The sequence below is a fragment of the Pristiophorus japonicus genome, chromosome 4 (genome assembly GCF_044704955.1).
Source record: "Pristiophorus japonicus isolate sPriJap1 chromosome 4, sPriJap1.hap1, whole genome shotgun sequence".
Classification (NCBI taxonomy): domain Eukaryota; kingdom Metazoa; phylum Chordata; class Chondrichthyes; family Pristiophoridae; genus Pristiophorus; species Pristiophorus japonicus.
The window spans coordinates 269941041-269963675 of NC_091980.1; the positions used below are offsets into that span (position 1 = coordinate 269941041).

At 44.6% G+C, this 22635-nt stretch overlaps 1 protein-coding gene across 1 annotated transcript in view; it reads left to right on the forward strand.

The window, feature by feature from the left end:
• The window catches only part of slc38a6 (solute carrier family 38 member 6), a 30558-nt gene that overhangs the window by 1575 nt on the left and 6348 nt on the right, over positions 1-22635 (forward strand). The window contains exons 2-8 of the mRNA XM_070877932.1: positions 3592-3650; positions 9337-9352; positions 10718-10780; positions 12532-12582; positions 19643-19722; positions 20396-20496; positions 20595-20719. Of these exons, the coding sequence (XP_070734033.1) occupies positions 3592-3650; positions 9337-9352; positions 10718-10780; positions 12532-12582; positions 19643-19722; positions 20396-20496; positions 20595-20719 (495 nt within the window). The remainder of the gene's footprint in view (positions 1-3591; positions 3651-9336; positions 9353-10717; positions 10781-12531; positions 12583-19642; positions 19723-20395; positions 20497-20594; positions 20720-22635) is intronic.

Consider the following 22635-nt stretch of genomic DNA (forward strand, 5'->3'; position numbering starts at 1 on the left):
CCCCAATCTCCCCCTCACCCCCCCCAATCTCCCCCTCACCCCCCCCAATCTCCCCCTCACCCCCCCCAATCTCCCCCTCACCCGCCCCCAATCTCCCCCTCACCCCCCCAATCTCCCCCTCACCCCCCCCAATCTCCCCCTCACCCCCCCAATCTCCCCCTCACCCCCCCAATCTCCCCCTCACCCCCCCCAATCTCCCCCTCGCCCCCCCCAATCTCCCCCTCGCCCCCCCCCAATCTCCCCCTCGCCCCCCCCCAATCTCCCCCTCGCCCCCCCCAAATCTCCCCCTCGCCCCCCCCAAATCTCCCCCTCGCCCCCCCCAAATCTCCCCCTCGCCCCCCCAAATCTCCCCCTCGCCCCCCCCAAATCTCCCCCTCGCCCCCCCAAAATCTCCCCCTCGCCCCCCCAAATCTCCCCCTCGCCCCCCCCAAATCTCCCCCTCGCCCCCCCCAAATCTCCCCCTCGCCCCCCCCAATCTCCCCCTCGCCCCCCCCAATCTCCCCCTCGCCCCCCCCAATCTCCCCCTCGCCCCCCCCAATCTCCCGCTCGCCCCCCCAATCTCCCCCTCGCCCCCCAATCTCCCCCTCGCCCCCCCCAATCTCCCCCTCGCCCCCCCCAATCTCCCCTCGCCCCCCCCAATCTCCCCCTCGCCCCCCCCCCAATCTCCCCCTCGCCCCCCCAATCTCCCCCTCGCCCCCCCCAATCTCCCCCTCGCCCCCCCCAATCTCCCCCTGCGCCCCCAATCTCCCCCTCGCCCCCCCCAATCTCCCCCTCGCCCCCCCCAATCTCCCCCTCGCCCCCCCCAATCTCCCCCTCGCCCCCCCCCAATCTCCCCCTCGCCCCCCCCCCCAATCTCCCCCTCGCCCCCCCCCCCAATCTCCCCCTCGCCCCCCCCAATCTCCCCCTCGCCCCCCCCCAATCTCCCCCTCGCCCCCCCCCAATCTCCCCCTCGCCCCCCCCAATCTCCCCCTCGCCCCCCCCAATCTCCCCCTCGCCCCCCCCAATCTCCCCCTCGCCCCCCCCAATCTCCCCCTCGCCCCCCCCAATCTCCCCCTCGCCCCCCCCAATCTCCCCCTCGCCCCCCCCAATCTCCCCCTCGCCCCCCCCAATCTCCCCCTCGCCCCCCCCAATCTCCCCCTCGCCCCCCCCAATCTCCCCCTCGCCCCCCCCAATCTCCCCCTCGCCCCCCCCAATCTCCCCCTCGCCCCCCCAATCTCCCCCTCGCCCCCCCCAATCTCCCCCTCGCCCCCCCCAATCTCCCCCTCGCCCCCCCCAATCTCCCCCTCGCCCCCCCCAATCTCCCCCTCGCCCCCCCCAATCTCCCCCTCGCCCCCCACAATCTCCCCCTCGCCCCCCACAATCTCCCCCTCGCCCCCCACAATCTCCCCCTCGCCCCCCCCATCACAATCCTCAGTCTCTTTCCCCCCCCTTCCCCATTCCTCAGTCACTTCCCCCCTTCCCCCATTCCTCAGTCACTTCCCCCCCTTCCCCCATTCCTTCCCCATTCCTCAGTCTCCCTCCCCTCCCCCTCCATTCATCAGTCTCCCTCCCCTCCCCCTCCATTCATCAGTCTCCCTCCCCTCCCCCTCCATTCATCAGTCTCCTCCTCTTATCCCCAGATTTTAGAAACAATTTAAAACATGCCCAAAATAGCAAATGTCAAACTTGTTCGATGCATTTACAATCATATATTTTTCCAGACAAAAGTAGCTTCTGCTAGAAATTGTAATAAATGTGGAATTACAATAATTTAATGTTTTAACAGATTTTCATCAGTGATAAGTGTCTTGGACTCCAGATTTATTGTCCTGTCTAGATGATCATTTCTTTTCAAATTGCTGAATTTTCCAAGAGGTTGTTAGCCACACATCATTTTGTGTTGGGGGCTGGGGAAGGAGGCTGGAGCAATTAAAAATTGATTCATGATGTGTCCCTTATGGCACTTTCATTGTACCATAAGTAATCGGGATTGCAAACTTTTGAACCTAATCTTTCACTTTTGAAGCCTAATGGACTGTCCTGAGTTGGTTTGTGTTTTTGTTTAGATCACTTAAAATCAAGAGTTTTTCTGGTTGGCAAGTTGTAACTTGTGCAATTTGCCAATTTCTTCAAACCTTTTTTGTGGCTGTTCTGTGGAGGCACACATTGTGCATTGTGTAAATTGGGACCTATTGCATCTTGCTCCAAATAAAATTTCCACAACAATTATTAATTTGAGAAGTGGGTGAACATAAGAAATAAAGAACATAAGAAATAGGAGCAGGAGTAGGCCATTTAGCCCCTCTAGCCTGCTCCGTCATTCAGTAAGATCATTGCCGATCTGATCATGGACTCAGCTCCACTTCCCTACCCGCTTCCCATAACCTTTTACTCCCTTATTGCTCAAAAATCTGTATCTCTGCCTTAAATATATTAAATGACCCAGCCTCCACAGCTCTCTGGGGCAGAGAATTCCATAGATTTACAACCCTCTGAGAAAAGAAATTCCTCCTCATCTCAGTTTTAAGTGGGCGGCCCCTTATTCTGAGATTGTCCCCTAGTTTTAGTTTCCCCTATGAGTGGAAATATCCTTTCTGCATCCACCTTGTCGAGTGGGTGGGTAAATGAGAGAATGCAAAACTGCCGAAAAATTGATTAATAAAAGATGTGGGTAAAAATTTGAGAAGTAAGTAAATAATTCTAAATGTAAATCATAACCACATCAAGAGTTGGAATGATACAGCACAAAAGGAGGCCATTCAACCCATTTTGCCTGTGCTGGCTCTTTGAAAGAGCGATTCAGTTAGTTCCACTCCCCTGTAGATTTTTCCTTTTTCAAGTATATGTCCAATTCCCTTTTGAAAGTTGCTATTGAATCTGCTTCCATCATCCATTCAAGCAGTGCATTCCAGATCATCATAACTCACTGCGTAACAAAAATTCTCCTCATCTCTCCCTTGATTATTTTATCAATTACCTTAAATCTGTGTCCTCTGGTTACTGAACCTTTTGCCAGTGGAAACAGTTTCTCCTTATTTACTCTTATTAAAACCGTTCATAATTTTGATCACCTCTATTAAATCTCCCCTAAAGAGAATTATCCCAGTTTCTCTAATCTTTCCACGTCACTGAGCACCACCTGTTAGCCAGCTGAATGTCAGAAATCTGAGCTTCGGTTGAGTGCTCACCCCTTTGGTTGAGGAAAAGTGGTTACAATCGCTCAACCATTGGTAGTTGTGCCTTCTGTTGCTGAGGCCCCAAGCTCTGGAACTCCCTGCCTAAACCTCTCCTCCTCTCTACCTTTCTTTCCTCCTTCAAGACGCTCCTCAAAACACTATGGTCACCTATGCTAATTTCTATTTATGCGATTCGGTGTCAAATTTTATCACAGTACTCCTGTAAAACGCCTTGGGACGTTTCACTATGTTAAAGGCACTATATAAATCCAACGTATTGTTGAGATGGAATACATGCAAACATTGCTCATTCTTGCAGTTGCCCAAAAAAACAGCAATTCATTCCATTTATGTAAACTATTGCAGAATGTGTTTTTCCCTTACCCATGCAGCTTTTATTTGAGATTTTCTAATACTTACCTTATTGTTTTCATAGAGTTTCTTGGTTACACAAGTGGTTTGTCCATCATGTTCATGGTCTACTTTGCCACTGTGGTGAGTTTAATTTTAAATTTGTTACCTTTTTAAATCTATTAAGGTTGCAATTTGGGTGGTCAGCAGAAGACGAATATGTACCAATAAATAAATCACACCCCAAGTTTGCAGATCATAGGTACCTACATGACCACCTATTTCCATCTCCGTAACATCGCCCGTCTCCGCCCTTGCCTCGGCTCATCTGCTGCTGAAGCCGTAGTGATTAGTGTGAATACTAAAATAAGATTTCAACATTCATTTGGAGAGCATTTTGTCTTGCCTCAAGGCAGTATGTTGGAGCTCCAGTGCACTGTATCATGGCGTGATATGGTGCAAGCTCTCCCTCAGCTCCCCATATGGTCATTGCCTGTTGTCAGCCATATCTTTTATGAGGAAAGATCAGACATTTATGTGATGGGAAAGAGCATCACTCGAGGCTACTCAAGAGTGTCTTGCAAACAATTTTCAGTAGAATTGACATATTCTGGAAGCAAATTGTCCACATAATGGGCCCAAGTTTCCACATGATTTGCGCCTGATTTTTAGGAGCAACTGGTGGAGAACGGACTATCTTAGAAATCGCAATTCTCCACATTTTTTTTTCTGCAGTTCTAGTCAGGTAGAACAGTTCTACTTTGGAACCGAATTTTTTCTTCAAAAGGGGGCGTGTCTGGCCACTGACGCCTGATTTGAAAGTTTCCACAGAGAAAACGTACTCCAAACTAAAATAGAATGGAGCCAGTGAAGATTTTTGTAGACTGAAAAAACCTGTTCTACACATTAAAAAATCAGGCGCAGGTTACAAATTAGGTGCCCAGAACGAGGTGGGGGGGGGGGGGGGGGGGGGGGAAGGGAACTCATTAAATTCTACAATAAATCCTTATTTATACTTCTACAAATATTATACAAATAAATCCAACCTGAATAAACATTTATAAGCCAAGAAAAGATTAAATAAACCATCTTCCTACCTGTGTGCTTCAGCCAGGGAGAATTCTGCAGCCGTTCGTGCCGCTGAGCGGGAGGGGAGGGGAGGGAGAAAGCCGTTCGTGTCGCTGGGGGAGGGGGGGGGCCGTTCATGCCGCTGAGCGGCAGGGAGGGAGGGAGAGAGTGAGTGAGTGTCGGGTCTGGTTGGCGGGGGGGGGGGGGGGGGGAGAGCGGGTGTCGGGTCTGGTCGGCGGGGGGAGGGGGGGGGGGGAAGCGGGTGTCGGGTCGGGTCCGGAGGCGTGGGGGGCGGGGAGCGAGTGTCGGGTCTGGTCGGGGGGGGGAGGGGGAGCAGGAGCTGGCCGTGGGAGGAGCCTTATTCACGCAGCCCCAGTGAGGCCATTCGGCTAGGGCTAGGGGCTGCGTGCTTCGGGCCCCTCCCACACAGTTCGGCGCCTGGAGCTACTGCACTTGCCTGCCCACTGTAGCGCATGTGCAGAGGTCCCGGCACTGTTTTCAGCGCAGGGACCTGGCTCCGCCCCCCCCACAGCTCGTGCTGGCTGCGCCGAGGGCCAGAGGACCTGCAAGTAGGTGGAGAATACCGAGGATTTTTTTAGGCGCGAAAAACGGGCGCCCAGCTCGGAGGGGCGCCCGTTTTTTTTTCTTGTGGAAACTTGGGCCCAATATCACAGCCAGGGATGACAAGGGGGAGGATGCAGATAATACAATCTGGCAAATAAAATTAAAATTCTGCACTTAACCTTTGTTTTCCACTTTTAAAAGTTGCATCATTAATAGTTCATTTGTTCTTCGCAGTGTGTCGTTCTTCAGCTGATGCAAAATGTTCATTTTGTTTGCTCAGCCCAACTAGGATAAGAAGCTTACTGTGTAGGGAATGGGTGGGGCAGGGGGTGGGTGAGGAAATAGCGAGAACATTGATCTTAACACCTATGTAACATGCTATGGTAGGATACTGCATCAGAGCAGCAATATACTGCCACTGATCTGCTTTGGGATATTCCCGCCGACTGACCTGCCACCTACAACAACCTGTCAATAGCTGGGAAATTTAACCAGAAAAAATTGCTTCTAACCATGTAATGCATGAAGATATGGAAAGTTTGCAGCAACTGTCATTTTTTATTAGACATTTTCATTTAATTGCATAGAGCAGCTGTTATATATTTGTCAAGTGTCGTATTTTACACTGGTATTAGTGATAATGAAACATTACTGTAAAATATGTACCATGACAGTATTTAACCTGAGACAGATTCACAGTCCAGATGCACAGGCTGTCCTTTGGCATCATAGTACAACATAATTATGAAAGCTGTAGCACTATAGTGGAGCAGTTCTTAAAGCTGCAGCTTCTGAAAATCCTCTCTGCATTTTAATCAAGCAATTCAAATTTGTTCGTAACTGTTGAAGCCATTTGGCTTTTCTGATGTTTGTCTCCTCTGGTGCTATTTTCTAATCACTAATTATAGAATGCAATTTTCAATGGAAGAGACTATGCATCTTTTATATATTGGGATGTATTACCACGTTAAGGGCACTGTATAAATGCAATGTAATGTAAAATAGTCGTAAAAGGAGCCTGGAATGGAACATTGCTACTTCAACGAGAGGCTGCACGGACTTCCTAGTACCATGACATGCATATAGATTGCCCATCGAGATAGGTGACACCCTTGTTTCTAGGCCTCCACACAGTGGAAAACAAACAGAAACCTCTGCAAAACATTCAGACAAATTTACAACTTACAATTATGCATGAGGAACCATGCAAGTAACAATACACTCAAAAACAAAATACAGTACAGGGTACTAATTTTTTTTTCCTTTGTAACATTTTTAGAAAACTCAATACAGCTACACACCCATATTTCCCAGTACTGTGGTATCATCTTAATCTTCATTAGTATGATTCTGAGGTGCTGGATCTTAATCATCAGACATATTTACATCTATTCATCATGTTGGGAGAGACAGCATTTTTATAAATTCCCAAATAATGTAGACTGGTTTGATCTGCGGCTCTTTATCGAGCATCTGAAGCAGTTGAGGCTTCTGCAGATGGCTTGCTAGTGTGGTTTTATGATTCCTCATGTAAAGCCAGTTGTGGTATTCACTTTGGAAGAAATCCTTGAATAGCTTAGAACCACATCCATGACTTGCAGTTGGCTGATCATCTCTCCTTGTATTATGGTCAAATCACAAAAATTGCAGCATAAGAGGAGGTCAATCAAGTGAATTAACCCATCGTGTCTGTGCCAGTCCTATTTCTTCAACAGCTGCTGTCTATTCAAATCCCCTTTCCCTTCATTCTGTTAATGTTTTTATTCTTTTGAAATATTTATTCAAATCCTTTTTATATGATGTAGAGTTGCGTCAATAGCTACTTGTGGTAAAGCATTTTGGGGCCGAAATTGCTCTCCGCCCCAAATGGGGAGCACTTTTTTTTTATGTCAGCACGACGCGGATGATGTGCGGGCGTGCCGCTTCGCGCTGGTGAGTCACCTCCCCTTCAGTTAAAGGGGAGGGCCGCTGCGAACTCTGCAGCCGCTTTAGTGGCAAACACTGAGCCACCAGGGAGGGCTTTGGTCGGGCCAGCAGCCCAGTACCCAAGAGGAGGTGCCGGGCTGTCTGTTGGCGGCCCGGCCGAACCCATTGCCACCATTGTCGGGCCGATCTGGCAGTCGGCCGACAATTAAATGGTGGCAGTACGCCCTCCCCTTTAAGGGCGGATGCGCCACCCAGCCACAAGAAGCTTCCCACCAGGGAAAGCTGTCAGGGGCTCCGAGCAGTGGCCAATCAGCTTCTGTGTGACAATTTCCCACGCGGAGTGGAAAGTGGGTCACCACCGGTCGGTAAAGGTTCGACAGGGCAGCAACATAGGTGGAGTGGAGACGTTCTCTGCCGGGAAAAACCACGAGGGCAGATTGTAAAATGGCGGCCTCTCTACGTCGACCGAGCAGTGAGACAGCTTACCGACCCGTGGCTGCCTCTTTGAGGTGGTCACAGCTCTTATAGAAAGGAGCAATTTCGGGCCCCTTTATGTTGTAATAACCATCTATGTGAAAACATTTCTTCTAATTTCTCGCTTCATTTGGAGAGAATTCTCAGTCTATCAATTTACTTACCAACCAACAGAAACATTTGTCACTTAAACTTAATATTTAGCTGGTGATACATAAATGTTCTCCTCTTCTTTAAAAAAAGGTATACCATTCATTAATTCTCATTTGAACTTCCATCAAACTTTATTTTTAATTGTTCTTAGGATGTGGGCTTCGCTGACTAGGCCAGCATTTATTGTCCTTCAGAAGGTGGTGGTGAGCCACCTTCTTGAACCGCAGCAGTCCTTGTGGTGAAGGTATTCCCACAGTGCTGTTAGGGAGGGAGTTCCAGGATTTTGACCCAGCGACGATAATGGAATGGCGGTATAGTTCCAAGACAGGATGGTGTGTAACTTGGAGGTGATGATGTTTCCATGCGCCTGCTGCCCTTGTCCTTCTAGGTGATAGAAGTCGTGGGTTTGCGAGGTGCTGACGAAGAAGCCTTGATGAGTTGCTGCAGTGCATCTTGTAGATGGTACCCACTGCAGCCACGATGCGCCGGTGGTGGAGGGAGTGAATGTTTAAGGTGGTGGATGGGGTACCAATCAAGCGGGCTGCTTTGTCCTGGATGATGTTGAGCTTCTTAAGTGTTGTTGGAGCTGCACTCATCCAGGCAAGCATACTCCTGACTTGTGGCTTGTAGATGGCGGAAAGGCTTTGGGGAGCCAGAAGTGTGACACTGCAGAATACCCAGCCTCTTGTAGCCACACTGCCTCACTTGATCTCTGCCGCTTCCCCCCCTCTTTATTTTCTATGTTTCTATTTTTTTCCAAAAACAAGTCATGTTGATCCATCAGGTCAATATAACTGCTTGAAACATGAATAAAAATCTTATTTTGTTAAGAAATTTGTTTCTGAAAGGGGAGTGGCACTCGGTGGTGGGAAGGGTTTTGAACTTGAGTTCCAGTCTTAGAAGTACCAAGTGGTGGCTAAGAGTTTCCCTAGAAGGAGTGTAAATCAGAGGCAGAGGCAGTTCAGTTCCATTCCCAGGCAGCCTTACAGACACCTTTTAAGCAATTGGTGTCCAAAGCAGAGGCCTGGAAAGTTTGGTGTTATAGTGTGGGACAAAGGGGAAAATGTTTTGAGCTGGATTTTTCGTTCTTCTGTGCTCCATTTTTCGTCCCGGAGTGGCAGCAATGGCGGCGGTGAAGTCTTCTGGGTGGGCAGTCAGCCTCCAGCCCCCGCAGTGATCCTCTGGTCCGGTTTTGCGGAGGCATGGAGCAGCACTGCCCCTGGTTGCGACACCGGCGCAAGTTTGAACTCCTGCCCGACCTGCATGGTGGCGTGGGGAATGTTTTTGTGGGTCTTTTAGGTCCCCCGCCAGCCCGGCTCTTTAGCTTGGGAGTGTTCCATCCTTGCACCAAGAGAGGTGTACAACGCTTCCCTAAGCGCTGCGCCCCCTGACGCAGGGCCCAGATGCCCAAACTTGCCTACTGAGGTGCAAACTATTCCCGGCCGCTAACTTTCCCGCCCTGCCACCATTATTGCCCCATAAACACAAAAGCCTAAAATCTAGCCCATAACCTTTTCGTTTCTGTTACTTTTTATCCACATATATTTTCCGAAAGATGCAAATATTAGTAAAGTAAGCCTAGAACTTGAATAAATTTGATAAGATTCTTTCTCTAATCACAAACTTTCTTTTCAAAATGTGCCAGGGTGGAAACAAACCGTGTAAGTGATTTCTTCTAATCCTCTTTTGTGTGTATTGTTTTCAATTTTGGCAGGAATGGCCAGATGATTAGCACCAATGCTTGCATGCTATTTCTGATATGCAGTTTGCACCAAAATAATGAGTGGAACTTTCAATTTCAAGGCTGTAAAGTGGTAGCGGATCTCCAGCCTTGCATACCCCGCCCGATCTTTCTTTTCCATCGAGAAAGGAAAATAGGGTGTGGTATAATAGCCGGCCGATTGACGCCTGTTTGATGCCCCTAAAGTTGAGAGTTCTGCTCAAATGTGTCTAAAGAAACAGTTGGGACACTTGAATTCCAATGCTACAAGTTTGAAGACCATTTTTTTCCTTTGAAGTTAAAATATAATAATGCGCATGTCTGTAGCATGTTTTCTAAGTGCTTTGTAAACCGCTTCTACAATCTTTTCTATCCACACGATCCTGTCGCTTCCCTCCCCACCCCGCCACAATACAAGGCTTTTCTACTTGTATTGCAATCAATTGTAACATAGCTGCAGTCAGCTTGCTGGAGGACCAGCCAAAACTTCTACAACCTAATTCAGTTAAAACTGCAACATGCAAACCAGATGCTACAAAAACCATTCCGATAGAAATATCTTTCAATGCACCTTAACATTTCTGCCACTGGAAATGCTGTGCATCTCGGTTATATTTGCATAGGAGAACAAAAAAGCCAAATTCACTGCTGTTTGCAATTATAAGCATAGCAAACTTAGTCCATAGGTGCTGAGCCCCCAGCACTGTCCACATTAACAGCGGTGAAAAATGGAAACTCCACTATTCCACATACTGGTTTTAGGTTTTTTTCCTTCCTTTCCGTCCATATTTGTATATTGCATCTTGGTTTGGCTGTAGATTCCAATCTCCTCCATTAGTGTTGACATTTTGCTGTGATTTTCAGATGGCCAGAAATGTTTAAAGTAAGAATTATTAAAGCAGCTGAATGGGGCTCCTGTTGATGGTTCAGTGGGTAAAGGCTGAGTCATTGATCCAAATATACCAGAAAGGTTCCAGGTTTGATCTTTGGGTCTGTGTTGAGTTAGCTGGTCCTGGCCATGTACACAGTTGGGATGCGACAATCAGCCTCCATTTTCAGATTGAGGAGAGGGGATGTGGGGGGAAACAATAAGGATTCCTCCCCTGACTGCTATTCAGTGATCCATGTTGGAAGTGCACATGTGTGGATTGGGTTGAGCTCAACTGTGATGAGCCCTATAGTTGAATGGCCTGTTCATTCCTGACCCTGCAGGCTCACATGAGTTCTCATTCTGCGAACAAATTGAATTACTTAGGCAAAATATAATCTTGTCAACCATAATATCTTTCTACTTTGTTTTTTGCAGATCGTAGTAAAAAAATGGTTCATTCCTTGCCCACTGTTTAATGGCACGGTGGATTATGTTCAGGTAAGATACCTTTGATACTACTCTGTTTATAGTTAAGGTAGGTTACTGAATGGCTCGAGTGACACCTTGCTGGATTTGTTAACAGAATATGCTGGCAAAGGCTCTGCTTAAGGATATTATATTGTGGTGAAATATCCCACTCATTCCTAACTAGTTAGTTAATTTTAATTAATTGATCTGGAATGAACTGCGTGAAAGGGCGGTGGAAGCAGATTCAATAGTCATTTTTAAAAGGGAATTGGGTATATTCTTTAAAAGGAAAACATTGCAAGGCTATGGGGAAAAAGCAGGGGGGTGGGATTAATTGGATTGTTCTTTCAAAGAGCCGGCACAGGCACAATGGGCCGAATGGTCTCATTCTGTGCTATATGATTCTATGATTAATTCAATGCGATTCCTGGCCTTCTAACTCTGGTTGTGCCCTGTTTGAGACTGAAACATCGCAATCTAGTATTGCAGCACAAGGAACATTTACCGTGTTGGGAATAATTTTTTTAATGTATTTATTTTTACTGCAATACTACCTAATAGAGAAAAGCAATTACTTTACAGCACGATAGTACAGAGGTTCAAATACTAATGGAGTGTAGCGCAAATTTAATCAACCTGTGTCTACTTTTTGAAGGCTATCTGAAATGTAACTTATAAAGGACTTCAAAATTGAATTTTTTTTTGCTCATCGAAATGCATGTTTATACTGAGGAATGAAGTTTCCATTTCAGGCACCAAGTGTTAACCACACTATACCTGACCAAAGATGATAAGTGCAGAGTGAAGTACCTTCTACTCTGCCCCAATAATATGTCTTGGCTTCAACCAATGTGACATTTTTTTTTTACATTTCCAGCACAAAGCTATCCAGTTGCCTCCCTGAGAGATAGTAAACTGGGAGTAGTTTTGTGTTGAGCACAAACTATAGGAACTGGATTGGGACGGTCCAAATTCATTTCATGTGGGGCCCATATGGTTAGTCGGCAATGAAGATTTTTAGTCCAAAATCTGGGTTAGATTCAAACCTACCTTCCAGAAGTGAAGGAACAATGTATAATTCCACTATACCACCCAGTTCCAAAAGTTTGGCCTGTTTTTGCATGAAGCAATTTTATAGCTATATCTCATGAAGTTTAAATGAAGTAGAGGGAGCCCTCAAATGGAATATGTTAATGTCATAAACAGTATCTACTTCATCTGTGTTTGAAGACATTTGTTCAGTTGCGATCCAATTTGACAGAATTCTTGCAATGCAATATGTTTCTTTTTATGTAATTTATACTTTATGGAATGTCCCAGGATTGTAAAATTGCTCCATTGTTAAAAATGGCTATTGAACTCTGTCCCTGGCCAAGGGAGGGGAAAGAACCAACCTGCTCCTAGTCTGCTTTCTAGTGATTGCAGGTGGAAAATATGTGGCTATTGGGCTCAAACTTGGCTGTGAGTATGCTACTACTCATTATATAGGATTACACGTCAAGCTGGCCACTAGGCGATTTACTGGATATTTGTTAGTACCCAAGTATGTAGTGTATACTCCAGCATGAATTGTTGCTTGCAGGAGGGATGGTGAGAAAAAATGAGGATATTTATTTATGTTGGTGTTTTCAAATGGAAGAGAAAAATCCATGTCTTTGACAGTAACATGCAAGATTATCAATGAAGACTGTGTATCAGGCTAAAGAGTTAAACAGACAGCAAATAATGTAGGGGTCTTAATCGAATATCGAATATAAAATAACTTTTTTTTTCTTGTTTAGAACTTCAGTTCTGATGAATGTAAACCAAAGCTTTTTCAAATTTCATACAAGGTTTGTACTCTGTTTCTAGCAGTATATAAAAGCCAAATACAACCAAGCAATTCTTCACTGGTTATAAAATTTGAGATCATCAATACAATTGGTCTTCCTGGAAAGGTTGCAATTATAAAGCTCCCGATAACTTCAATCCACTTATGGTAGTTGTTGGAACGGGAATTTGCAAATTACCTATAAAGCAAAAAACTGGAAAGATGTACAATTACATTTTGTAACACTTAAAGCCATAGATTTAGCTTACAATGAAATGGACTGTGACTGATTACTATCAACAAAGAAAGTGATCAACCTAAAACCCAGCTTGAGTGATTATGCATGCCGAATGACTGCGGTGATCTGAATGGAATGTTCCAAGAATGTTTGAATGTCATTTGAATGGACTTGATGTATGTTTACTTAAACATAGTCTATAACTGTTCCATTTTTTTAATTTTGGTGTAATTGACTATCTAATGCCTCAAGTAAAATATATAATGCACTTCCAGGGGTGGCTTTCCATTTTATTTAAAACCATTCCTTGATTTGTGATATTCACTCTGGATCTCGATTTTTGTTAATGTTCTCGATCCCCACACTAAATATTATTGCATCATATAATTAGCATATCGCTGATATAAAACTACTGTAATTAACTACTGACTTAAAATAAATGTAAATCTAGCTTGTTAGTCACTTGAGTTACACCGTTTGTGTATGAAACCTGATTTAACTTTGGCTTCATTCTTTTAAATAAAATAACCCATCATTTCATGGGTGTGAGTGATTAAAATCTGAACTAAAAAAGGGGCAAAAAGCAATTTCCTGTGTGAATGAATGTACCTATTGACGAAGCACTGACAGCAATATTCATTTGACATCATGACCCTTTGCATACCATAGTATGGAGTGTCTGTAAAATAGACTCGCTTAAATGCATGGTAATTCACACAGTGGCCCCTTTTTAACCAAATTGTATGCTGCATTAAAAAAACTGTCAGCACTTTGTGCATCAGCATAGATGGAATATGATTGGGATACAAATTAACATGAGGTGCACAAGGCATTTTTGATAACCAAATCTCGAGGTATTCTAAACCTCAACAGTGGGAAGGTGTCTCATTGTGATTTACCCTGTATTATAGCAACAGGTTTTAAAATGGGTAGGGATGATCCATTTTGGACATGGCCCAATTTTAATTGGAGGTGTTCCGATTTCAAGACCTATTCTATCAACTGTTTTGACAAAACTCGGATGCCCGAGTCCTAACTTGCACGAAGTCCCGCTCACCCATCATCCTTGTGCTCGCTGACCTACATTGGCTTCCAGTTAAGCAACACCTCGTTTTCAAAATTCTCATTCTTATTTTCAAATCCCTCCATGACCTCGCCCCTCCCTATCTCTGTAATCTCTTTCAGCCCCACAACCCCTCCCGAAATGTCTGCGCTCCTCTAATTCTGCCTCCTGAGCATCCCTGATTATAATTACTCAACCATTGGTGGCTATGCCTTCTGTTGCCCAGGCCCAAAGCTCTGGAACTCCCTGCCTTAACACCTCTGTCTCTTTCCTCCTTCAAGACACTCCTTAAAACAAACCTCTTTGAGCAAGCTTTTGGTAATCTGCGCTAATTTCTACTTATGCGGCTCGGTGTCAAATTTTTATCGCATAATACTCCGTGATGCGCCTTCAGACGTTTCACTATATAAATACAAGTTGTTGTTGTTTTACGGAGCTTCTTAAAAGAGAGGCAAAGCTGAGGGCCTAGACATGTGAAGGAATGGCCGCCAATGGTGTTGTAAAGGGATTTCGGGATGCACAAGAGGCTAATTTTGGAGGAACAGAGTTCTCGGGGCTTATAGGGCTGAAGATGGTTACAGAGATTGGTAAGGCAAGGCTTTGAAGAGGTTTGAACATGAGGATCAGAATTTTAAACTTGAGGTGTCAGCGGGAATGAAAGCCAATGTAAGTCAAAGGTGATGGATGCATGAGTTGTCATAAGAACATAAGAATTAGGAACAGGAGTAGGCCATCTAGCCCCTCGTGCCTGCTCCGCCATTCAACAAGATCATGGCTGATCTGGCCGTGGACTCAGCTCCACTTACCCGCCCGCTCCCCATAACCCTTAATTCCCTTATTGGTTAAAAATCTATCTATCTGTGATTTGAATACATTCAATGAGCTAGCCTCAACTGTTTCCTTGGGCAGAGAATTCCACAGATTCACAACTCTCTGGGAGAAGAAATTCCTTCTCACCTCAGTTTTAAATTGGCTCCCCCATATTTTGAGGCTGTGCCCCCTAGTTCTAGTCTCCCCTACCAATGGAAACAACCTCTCTGCCTCTCTCTTGTCTATCCCTTTCATGATTTTAAATGTTTCTATAAGATCACCCCTCATCCTTCTGAACTCCAACGAGTAAAGACCCAGTCTACTCAATCTATCATCATAAGGTAACCCCCTTATCTCCGGAATCAGCCTAGTGAATCGTCTCTGTACCCCCTCCAAGGCTAGTATATCCTTCCTTAAGTAAGGTGACCAAAACTGCACGTAGTACTCCAGGTGCAGCCTCACCAATACCTTATACAATTAGGACCTCCCTGCTTTTGTACTCCATCCCTCTCGCAATGAAGGCCAACATTCCATTCGCCTTCCTGATTACCTGCTGCACCTGCAAACTAATTTTTTGGAATTCATGCACAAGGACCCCCAGGTCCCTCTGCACCGCAGCATGTTGTAATTTCTCCCTATTCAAATAATATTCCCTTTTACTGTTTTTTTTCAAGGTGGATGACCTCACATTTTCCGACATTGTATTCCATCTGCCAAACCTTAGCCCATTCGCTTAACCTATCCAAATCTCTTTGCAGCCTCTCTGTGTCCTCTACACAACTCGCTTTCCCACTAATCTTTGTGCCATCTGCAAATGTTGTTACACGACACTCTGTCCCCTCTTCCAGGTCATCTATGTATATTGTAAACAGTTGTGGTCCCAGCACCGATCCCTGTGGCACACCACAAACCACCGATTTCCAACCCGAAAAGGACCCATTTATCCCGACTCTCTGCTTTCTGTTAGCCAGCCAATTCTCTATCCATGCTAATACATTTCCTCTGACTCCGCGTACCTTTATCTTCTGCAGTAACCTTTTGTGTAGCACCTTATCGAATGCCTTTTTGAAATCTAAATACACCACATCCATCGGTACACCTCTATCCACCATGCTCGTTATATCCTCAAAGAATTCCAGTAAATTAGTTAAACATGATTTCCCCTTCATGAATCCATGTTGCGTCTGCTTGATTGCACTATTCCTATCTAGATGTCCCGCTATTTCTTGCTTAATGATAGCTTCAAGCATTTTCCCCACTACAGATGTTAAACTAACCGGCCTATAAGTTACCTGCCTTTTGTCTGCCTACTTTTTTTAAACAGAGGCGTTACATTAGCTGCTTTCCAATCCGATGGTACCTCCCCAGAGTCCAGAGAATTTTGGTAGATTATAACAAATGCATCTGCTATAACTTCCACCATCTCTTTTAATACCCTGGGATGCATTTCATCAGGACCAGGGGACTTGTCTACCTTGAGATCCATTAGCCTGACCAGCACTACCCCCCTAGTGATAGTGATTATCTCAAGGTCCTCCCTTCCCACATTCCCGTGACCAGCAATTTTTGGCATGGTTGTTGTGTCTTCCATTGTGAAGACCGAAGCAAAATAATTGTTTACGGTCTCAGCCATTTCCACATTTCCCATTATTAAATCCCCCTTCTCATCTTTTAAGGGACCAACATTTACTTTAGTCACTCTTTTCCGTTTTATATATCTGTAAAAGCTTTTACTATCTGTTTTTATGTTTTGTGCATGATAGAATATGACAGCAGAATTTTGGATAAGCTGAAGTTTATGAAGGGTAGAGGTTGCGAGGACAGTCAGGATGGCATTGCAATAGCTGAGTCCGGATATTCACTGTCTCCTTTGGCACGATGTTGACATTTTTTTGTCTGATGACACTTCTATGAAGTGCCTTGGGATGTTTTTCTATATTTAAATACAAATTTATGTTCAGTTTTTTTTTGAAGTCATAAATATTGTACAAGACTTTGGAGAGGAAAGGGTGGTTGGAGCTGAGGTAGTTTGCAAAGGCAGATGGGTAGAGATTGGGTTTCCTAGCCACCTACTCCATCCTTCTCGCTGGTCACTGTCTCGGGCTGAACCAGATCGTTCACAACCTTGGTGTCCTATTTGATCCTGAGATGAGCTTCTGACCACAGATCTACTCCATCACTAAGACCACCTGCTTCCACCTCGGTAACATCACCCGCCTCCACCCCTTGCCTCAGCTCATCATCTGCTGAAACCTCATCCATACCTTTGTTACCTCTAGACTTGACTAGTCAAATGCTCTCCTGGCCGGCCTCTCATCTTTCACCCTCCATAAATTTGAAGTCATCCAAAACTTTGCTGCCCATTTATAAGAACATAAGAAATAGGAGCAGGAGTAGGTCCTTCAGCCCCTCGAGTCTGCTCCGCCATTCAATATCATGGCTGATCTTCGACCTCAACTCCACATTCCTGCACTATCCCCATATCCCTTGATTCCCTTAATATCCAAAAATCTATTGATCTCCCTCTTGAATATACTGAACAACTGAGCCTTCACAGCCCTCTGGGGTAGAGAATTCCAAAGATTCACCACTCTCTCTGAGTGAAAAAAGTTCTCCTCATCTAAGTCCTAAATGGCCAGCCCCTTATTCTGAGACTGTGGCTCCTAGTTCCAGACTTCCCAGCCAGAGGAAACATCCTCCCTGCTTTCAACCATCACCCCTTTTGGTCATTGACCTATATTGACTCCTGGTCCAGCAACGCCTTGATTTTAAAAGTCTCATCCTTGTTTTCAAATCCCTTGCCCTCTCTCAGACCTCGTCTAACCCTGCAACCCTCCCGACATCTCTGCACTCCTCCAATTCTGACTTCTTGCGCATCCCCGATTTTCATTGCTCCACAATTGGCAACCGAGTCTTCAGCTGCCTGGGCCCTAGGCTTTGGAGTTCCATCCTTAAACCTTTCATCCTCTGGGGAAATTGATGGGATTGAAGGCCGATAAATCCCCAGGGCCTGATGGACTGCATCCCAGAGTTCTTAAGGAGGTGGCCTTGGAAATAGTGGATGCGTTGACAGTCATTTTCCAACATTCCATTGACTCTGGATCAGTTCCTATCGAGTGGAGGGTAGCCAATGTAACCCCACTTTTTAAAAAAGGAGGGAGAGAGAAAACAGGGAATTATAGACCGGTCAGCCTGACATCGGTAGTGGGTAAAATGATGGAATCAATTATTAAGGATGTCATAGCAGTGCATTTGGAAAGAGGTGACATGATAGGTCCAAGTCAGCATGGATTTGTGAAAGGGAAATCATGCTTGACAAATCTTCTGGAATTTTTTGAGGATGTTTCCAGTAGAGTGGATAAGGGAGAACCAGTTGATGTGGTATATTTGGACTTTCAGAAGGCGTTCGACAAGGTCCCACACAAGAGATTGATGTGCAAAGTTAGAGCACATGGGATTGGGGGTAGTGTACTGACATGGATTGAGAACTGGTTGTCAGACAGGAAGCAAAGAGTAGGAGTAAATGGGTACTTTTCAGAATGGCAGGCAGTGACTAGTGGGGTACCGCAAGGTTCTGTGCTGGGGCCCCAGCTGTTTACACTGTATATTAATGATTTAGATGAGGGGATTAAATGTAGTATCTCCAAATTTGCGGGTGGCAGTGTGAGCTGCGAGGAGGATGCTGTGAGGCTGCAGAGCAACTTCGATAGGTTAGGTGAGTGGGCAAATGCATGGCAGATGAAGTATAATGTGGATAAATGTGAGGTTATCCACTTTGGTGGTAAAAACAGAGAGACAGACTATTATCTGAATGGTGACAGATTAGGAAAAGGGGAGGTGCAAAGAGACCTGGGTGTCATGGTACATCAGTCATTGAAGGTTGGCATGCAGGTGCAGCAGGCGGTTAAGAAAGCAAATGGCATGTTGGCCTTCATAGCAAGGGGATTTGAGTACAGGGGCAGGGAGGTGTTGCTACAGTTGTACAGGGCATTGGTGAGGCCACACCTGGAGTATTGTGTACAGTTTTGGTCTCCTAACCTGAGGAAGGACATTCTTGCTATTGAGGGAGTGCAGCGAAGGTTCACCAGACTGATTCCCGGGATGGCGGGACTGACCTATCAAGAAAGACTGGATCAACTGGGCTTGTATTCACTGGAGTTCAGAAGAATGAGAGGGGACCTCATAGAAACATTTAAAATTCTGACGGGGTTAGACAGGTTAGATGCAGGAAGAATGTTCCCAATGTTGGGGAAGTCCAGAACCAGAGGTCACAGTCTAAGGATAAGGGGTAAGCCATTTAGGACCGAGATGCGGAGGAACTTCTTCACCCAGAGAGTGGTGAACCTGTGGAATTCTCTACCACAGAAAGTTGTTGAGGCCAATTCACTAAATATATTCAAAAAGGAGTTAGATGAGGTCCTTACTACTAGGGGGATCAAGGGGTATGGCGAGAAAGCAGGAATGGGGTACTGAAGTTGAATGTTCAGCCATGAACTCATTGAATGGCGGTGCAGGCTAGAAGGGCCGAATGGCCTACTCCTGCACCTATTTTCTATGTTTCTATGTTTCTATGTTTCTATCTCTCTCCTCCTTTTAAAACCAACCTCTTTGGCCAGGCTTACGGTCACCTGTCCTACTATCTCCTTGTATGACTTGGTATCAAATTTTGTTTGATAATGCTCCTGTGGGATGTTTTACTCTATTAAAGGCGCTATATAAATGCAAGTTGTTGTTGAGGATTTTGAAAGTGATGTGGCAGTACCTGAAGAATGGAAACCCTTTACAAATCGTCAGCTAGTATTGGGGGCCAGGAAGGAAAGTTGGTTGTTTAGCAGATAAGTGGGAATGGGATCAAGAGTGCAAGAGATGGCTTTCATGGACAAGATGATTTGATTAAACCATAGAAAACATATCAGGGCCAAATTTATCCTGCAAAATATTCTAACTCTGCAATCTTTCATCGTCTTGCAGAGTGTGTATGCAATTCCAACCATGGCATTTTCATTTCTGTGCCATACGTCTGTGTTGCCCATTTACTGTGAGCTCAGAAGGTAAGTGGAGGAAAGGACCTGCTAAATCATGTGGTGCAACATATCTCTCTACTGACTGGGTAAAGGTTCCACTTTACTGAGTGTACATCACTCTTCAAAACTAAAAGCAGCCTGGCATTCTGGCCTCCTGTGGAAAGTGGTATCAATCCAACCTACATAATATAGTAAACTCCAGTCATCAACCACTCAAAGGCTAAAAATGAATTATGCTGAATCGTAAATCCTGCTCTCAAGATCAAAATATTCTAATATTATCTCATGGCCATTTTAATTGCTTACCTTTCTCCAACAATGTAATCATTTATTCATCCGTATTGGTTATTTTGCGAATAGGGTATTTGTGGCCCCAGAATAGATCTTTTAACTCTGCTGAATTGCTCAAGAGTGTTCAGTTATTGTTTAGTAGGGAAGATAAATAATGCAACCTGTGCCAGAAGTACTTAAGGCTGAGTTACTAAAACTTGCATGCTTTCCATTCCCATATCCCTGCCGTTAATTGGTACAAAAATTCTCCAAAAGGCTAAATTTATACCTGTTTTTAACCTATTCTAGTTTGTATACACAAATTTAACACAACTTTTAACACACAATTCTATTTTTGTTATGAGCTCTGTGATCCTTGCTTTGGACTTATCTTGTAACTAAACATGTGTATTTTGATTTCTTTTACCAGGCCTTCAAAAAGCAGGATGCAAAAAGCAGTTAACACAGGAATAACTCTGAGTTTTTCAATTTACATGCTCTCGGCCTTGTTTGGCTACCTGTCCTTTTATGGTGTGTTGAGTATTAATTTCCTTATTTAAAAAATTATTTCTATAAACCTCCCTTAACTTTTAAGATTTTCTTGTTGAATTTTGCTTTATTTCTTTCAGGCAAAGTGGACTCTCAGTTGCTGCACAGTTACAGCCAGTATCTGCCACGAGACACTGTCATCATGTCTGTTAGAATATGCATACTCTTCTCTGTGCTCCTAACTGTGCCTCTAATCCATTTCCCAGTGAGTTTTAACAAAGATGTGATTATTTTGTGCACTTTAATATCATTTGATTTTTTTTTAAATGTAGCTTGAAACAACCTGATCCAATCTGTCAAACATTGTGCTGAAACTGAAATTTACATTACTACTCCCAGAGCCTTTGCCATCAACATTGTCATTTAAATCCCTACTCTTTATCCTAAAGCATGATATTAACAGGAACCTTACATTATCCATTTGATCATCATTGGACAAGTTAAGCACCCTTCCCTGATTAACTCCAAACACCTCCAATCATTGTTTCATATTCTTTCTCTTCTCACTCTGCCCTGGAACAGACACTTCTAAGTCTTGTGCCTGGTGCCTGTGTATACAGATTAAACCATTAAACAAAACGTTGAGCTAATGATGTTTAGGATATGATTTATTTTTTGGTCCCTGGAAGTACTAACGTTTTGTGCTGTAGCCAGAGAGGGAGATTTTAGGCAGCTTGGAAATGGCAGTTGGATGCTGAGCGTGGCAAGTGACCACCTACCTATGGGAGGTGGAACAATTCAAGGTGCTAGTCATTACGGACCCAATGGGGAAAACCCTTCTGGTGCTGCACCACACCAATAACAATTTCAGCAAGAACTGATAATCTACTGCAGGAAGTAAAGAGAGCCACAAAAAAAATATTTAATAATAACAAATAATTACGGAAAAAGTAGATTTGAGAAAAGAAAAATTTAAGAAGACAGTATTTGTGTCTTTTCACAAGTACAAGCAACTCTCGATTATCCGTACACAGATCTAATGGAGAACTTGCTGCAACGGCACTTTTTAAAAACTGTGATTCTGTCCCATGTATAGTTGCACATGACCATTTAACCCACCCCACACACAGTCCTGCACTGACACACAGTATTATCACTGCACACAGAGGAAGGGCTTTATTTTATAATAACGTTTAATGCTGTCTCAACCTTAAAGAAATCCTTGTAGAGCAATCAAATTAACTCCGCCTTGGACAGTCTGTCCGCTCATACTGCGACCTATCCTCACGTTATCAGATCGAAGGCATTGCTCCCAACCCCGCTCTTTTAGGGCACTGTCCAGATCATCACGCTGGAAGTAAGTTCAGAGGGGCAAGAGATTTATCCAACTCTTCCTCCCTTCCCTGCCGTCTTTCCGTTTTCTGATCTTGGTGAATGTGCTCTTGTGCAGTCTGGAGTATCACTGAGGGTGCCGCCTCGGGGGTAAGTAAAGTCGAGTCTCATTCAACCTCCAGCCTTTAGACTGGCCATTTTAAGAAAAAGTAGACAGTATAACATGGGTCTCTTCACTTTATATTAAAATGAATAGGTGGACAATCCCATCCTGGAGTGCACAGAAGCAGAAAAGCATCAAAGTACTGTATAAATTTGGAACCCAGACATTCTCGGCAAGTATGTGCACTCGCCCTAGCGGCAAAATCGTTTACCCGGAATAGCCCGATCCCTGAGGGCCCCGGATAATTGAGAGTTGTCTGTACTTCAAATTCACTATGGGAGGTGGAACAATATTTTTTTTTATCACATTTAAAAGAAAGGGGGTTTTAAGGAATCAAGAACATCTTGAGAACATTTTGTAAACTGTTGAATAAATAGTATTACAAATGTATCTTTCAATATCCGTAACGTGCAATATTTTTACTTGCAGCGATCTTATGATGCATCGCTGCAATACCTTTTCTGTATCGAAACAATGACAAAACTATTGTCACATTTAGGCTGCAACAGGACCAGGATAAGCTTCTGAAATAACCCTTGAGATCCCTAACTATCCATGAGCAATGCCACAGGCAATCTAGTTTTGCTTTAATTGCAGTCCTCTTGGTAGAAAGTAAAACGTGGATGACACAGTTGTAATTTTTAGGGTTGGTTGCAATAAATATGGAGACTGGCTTTTAGCATAAG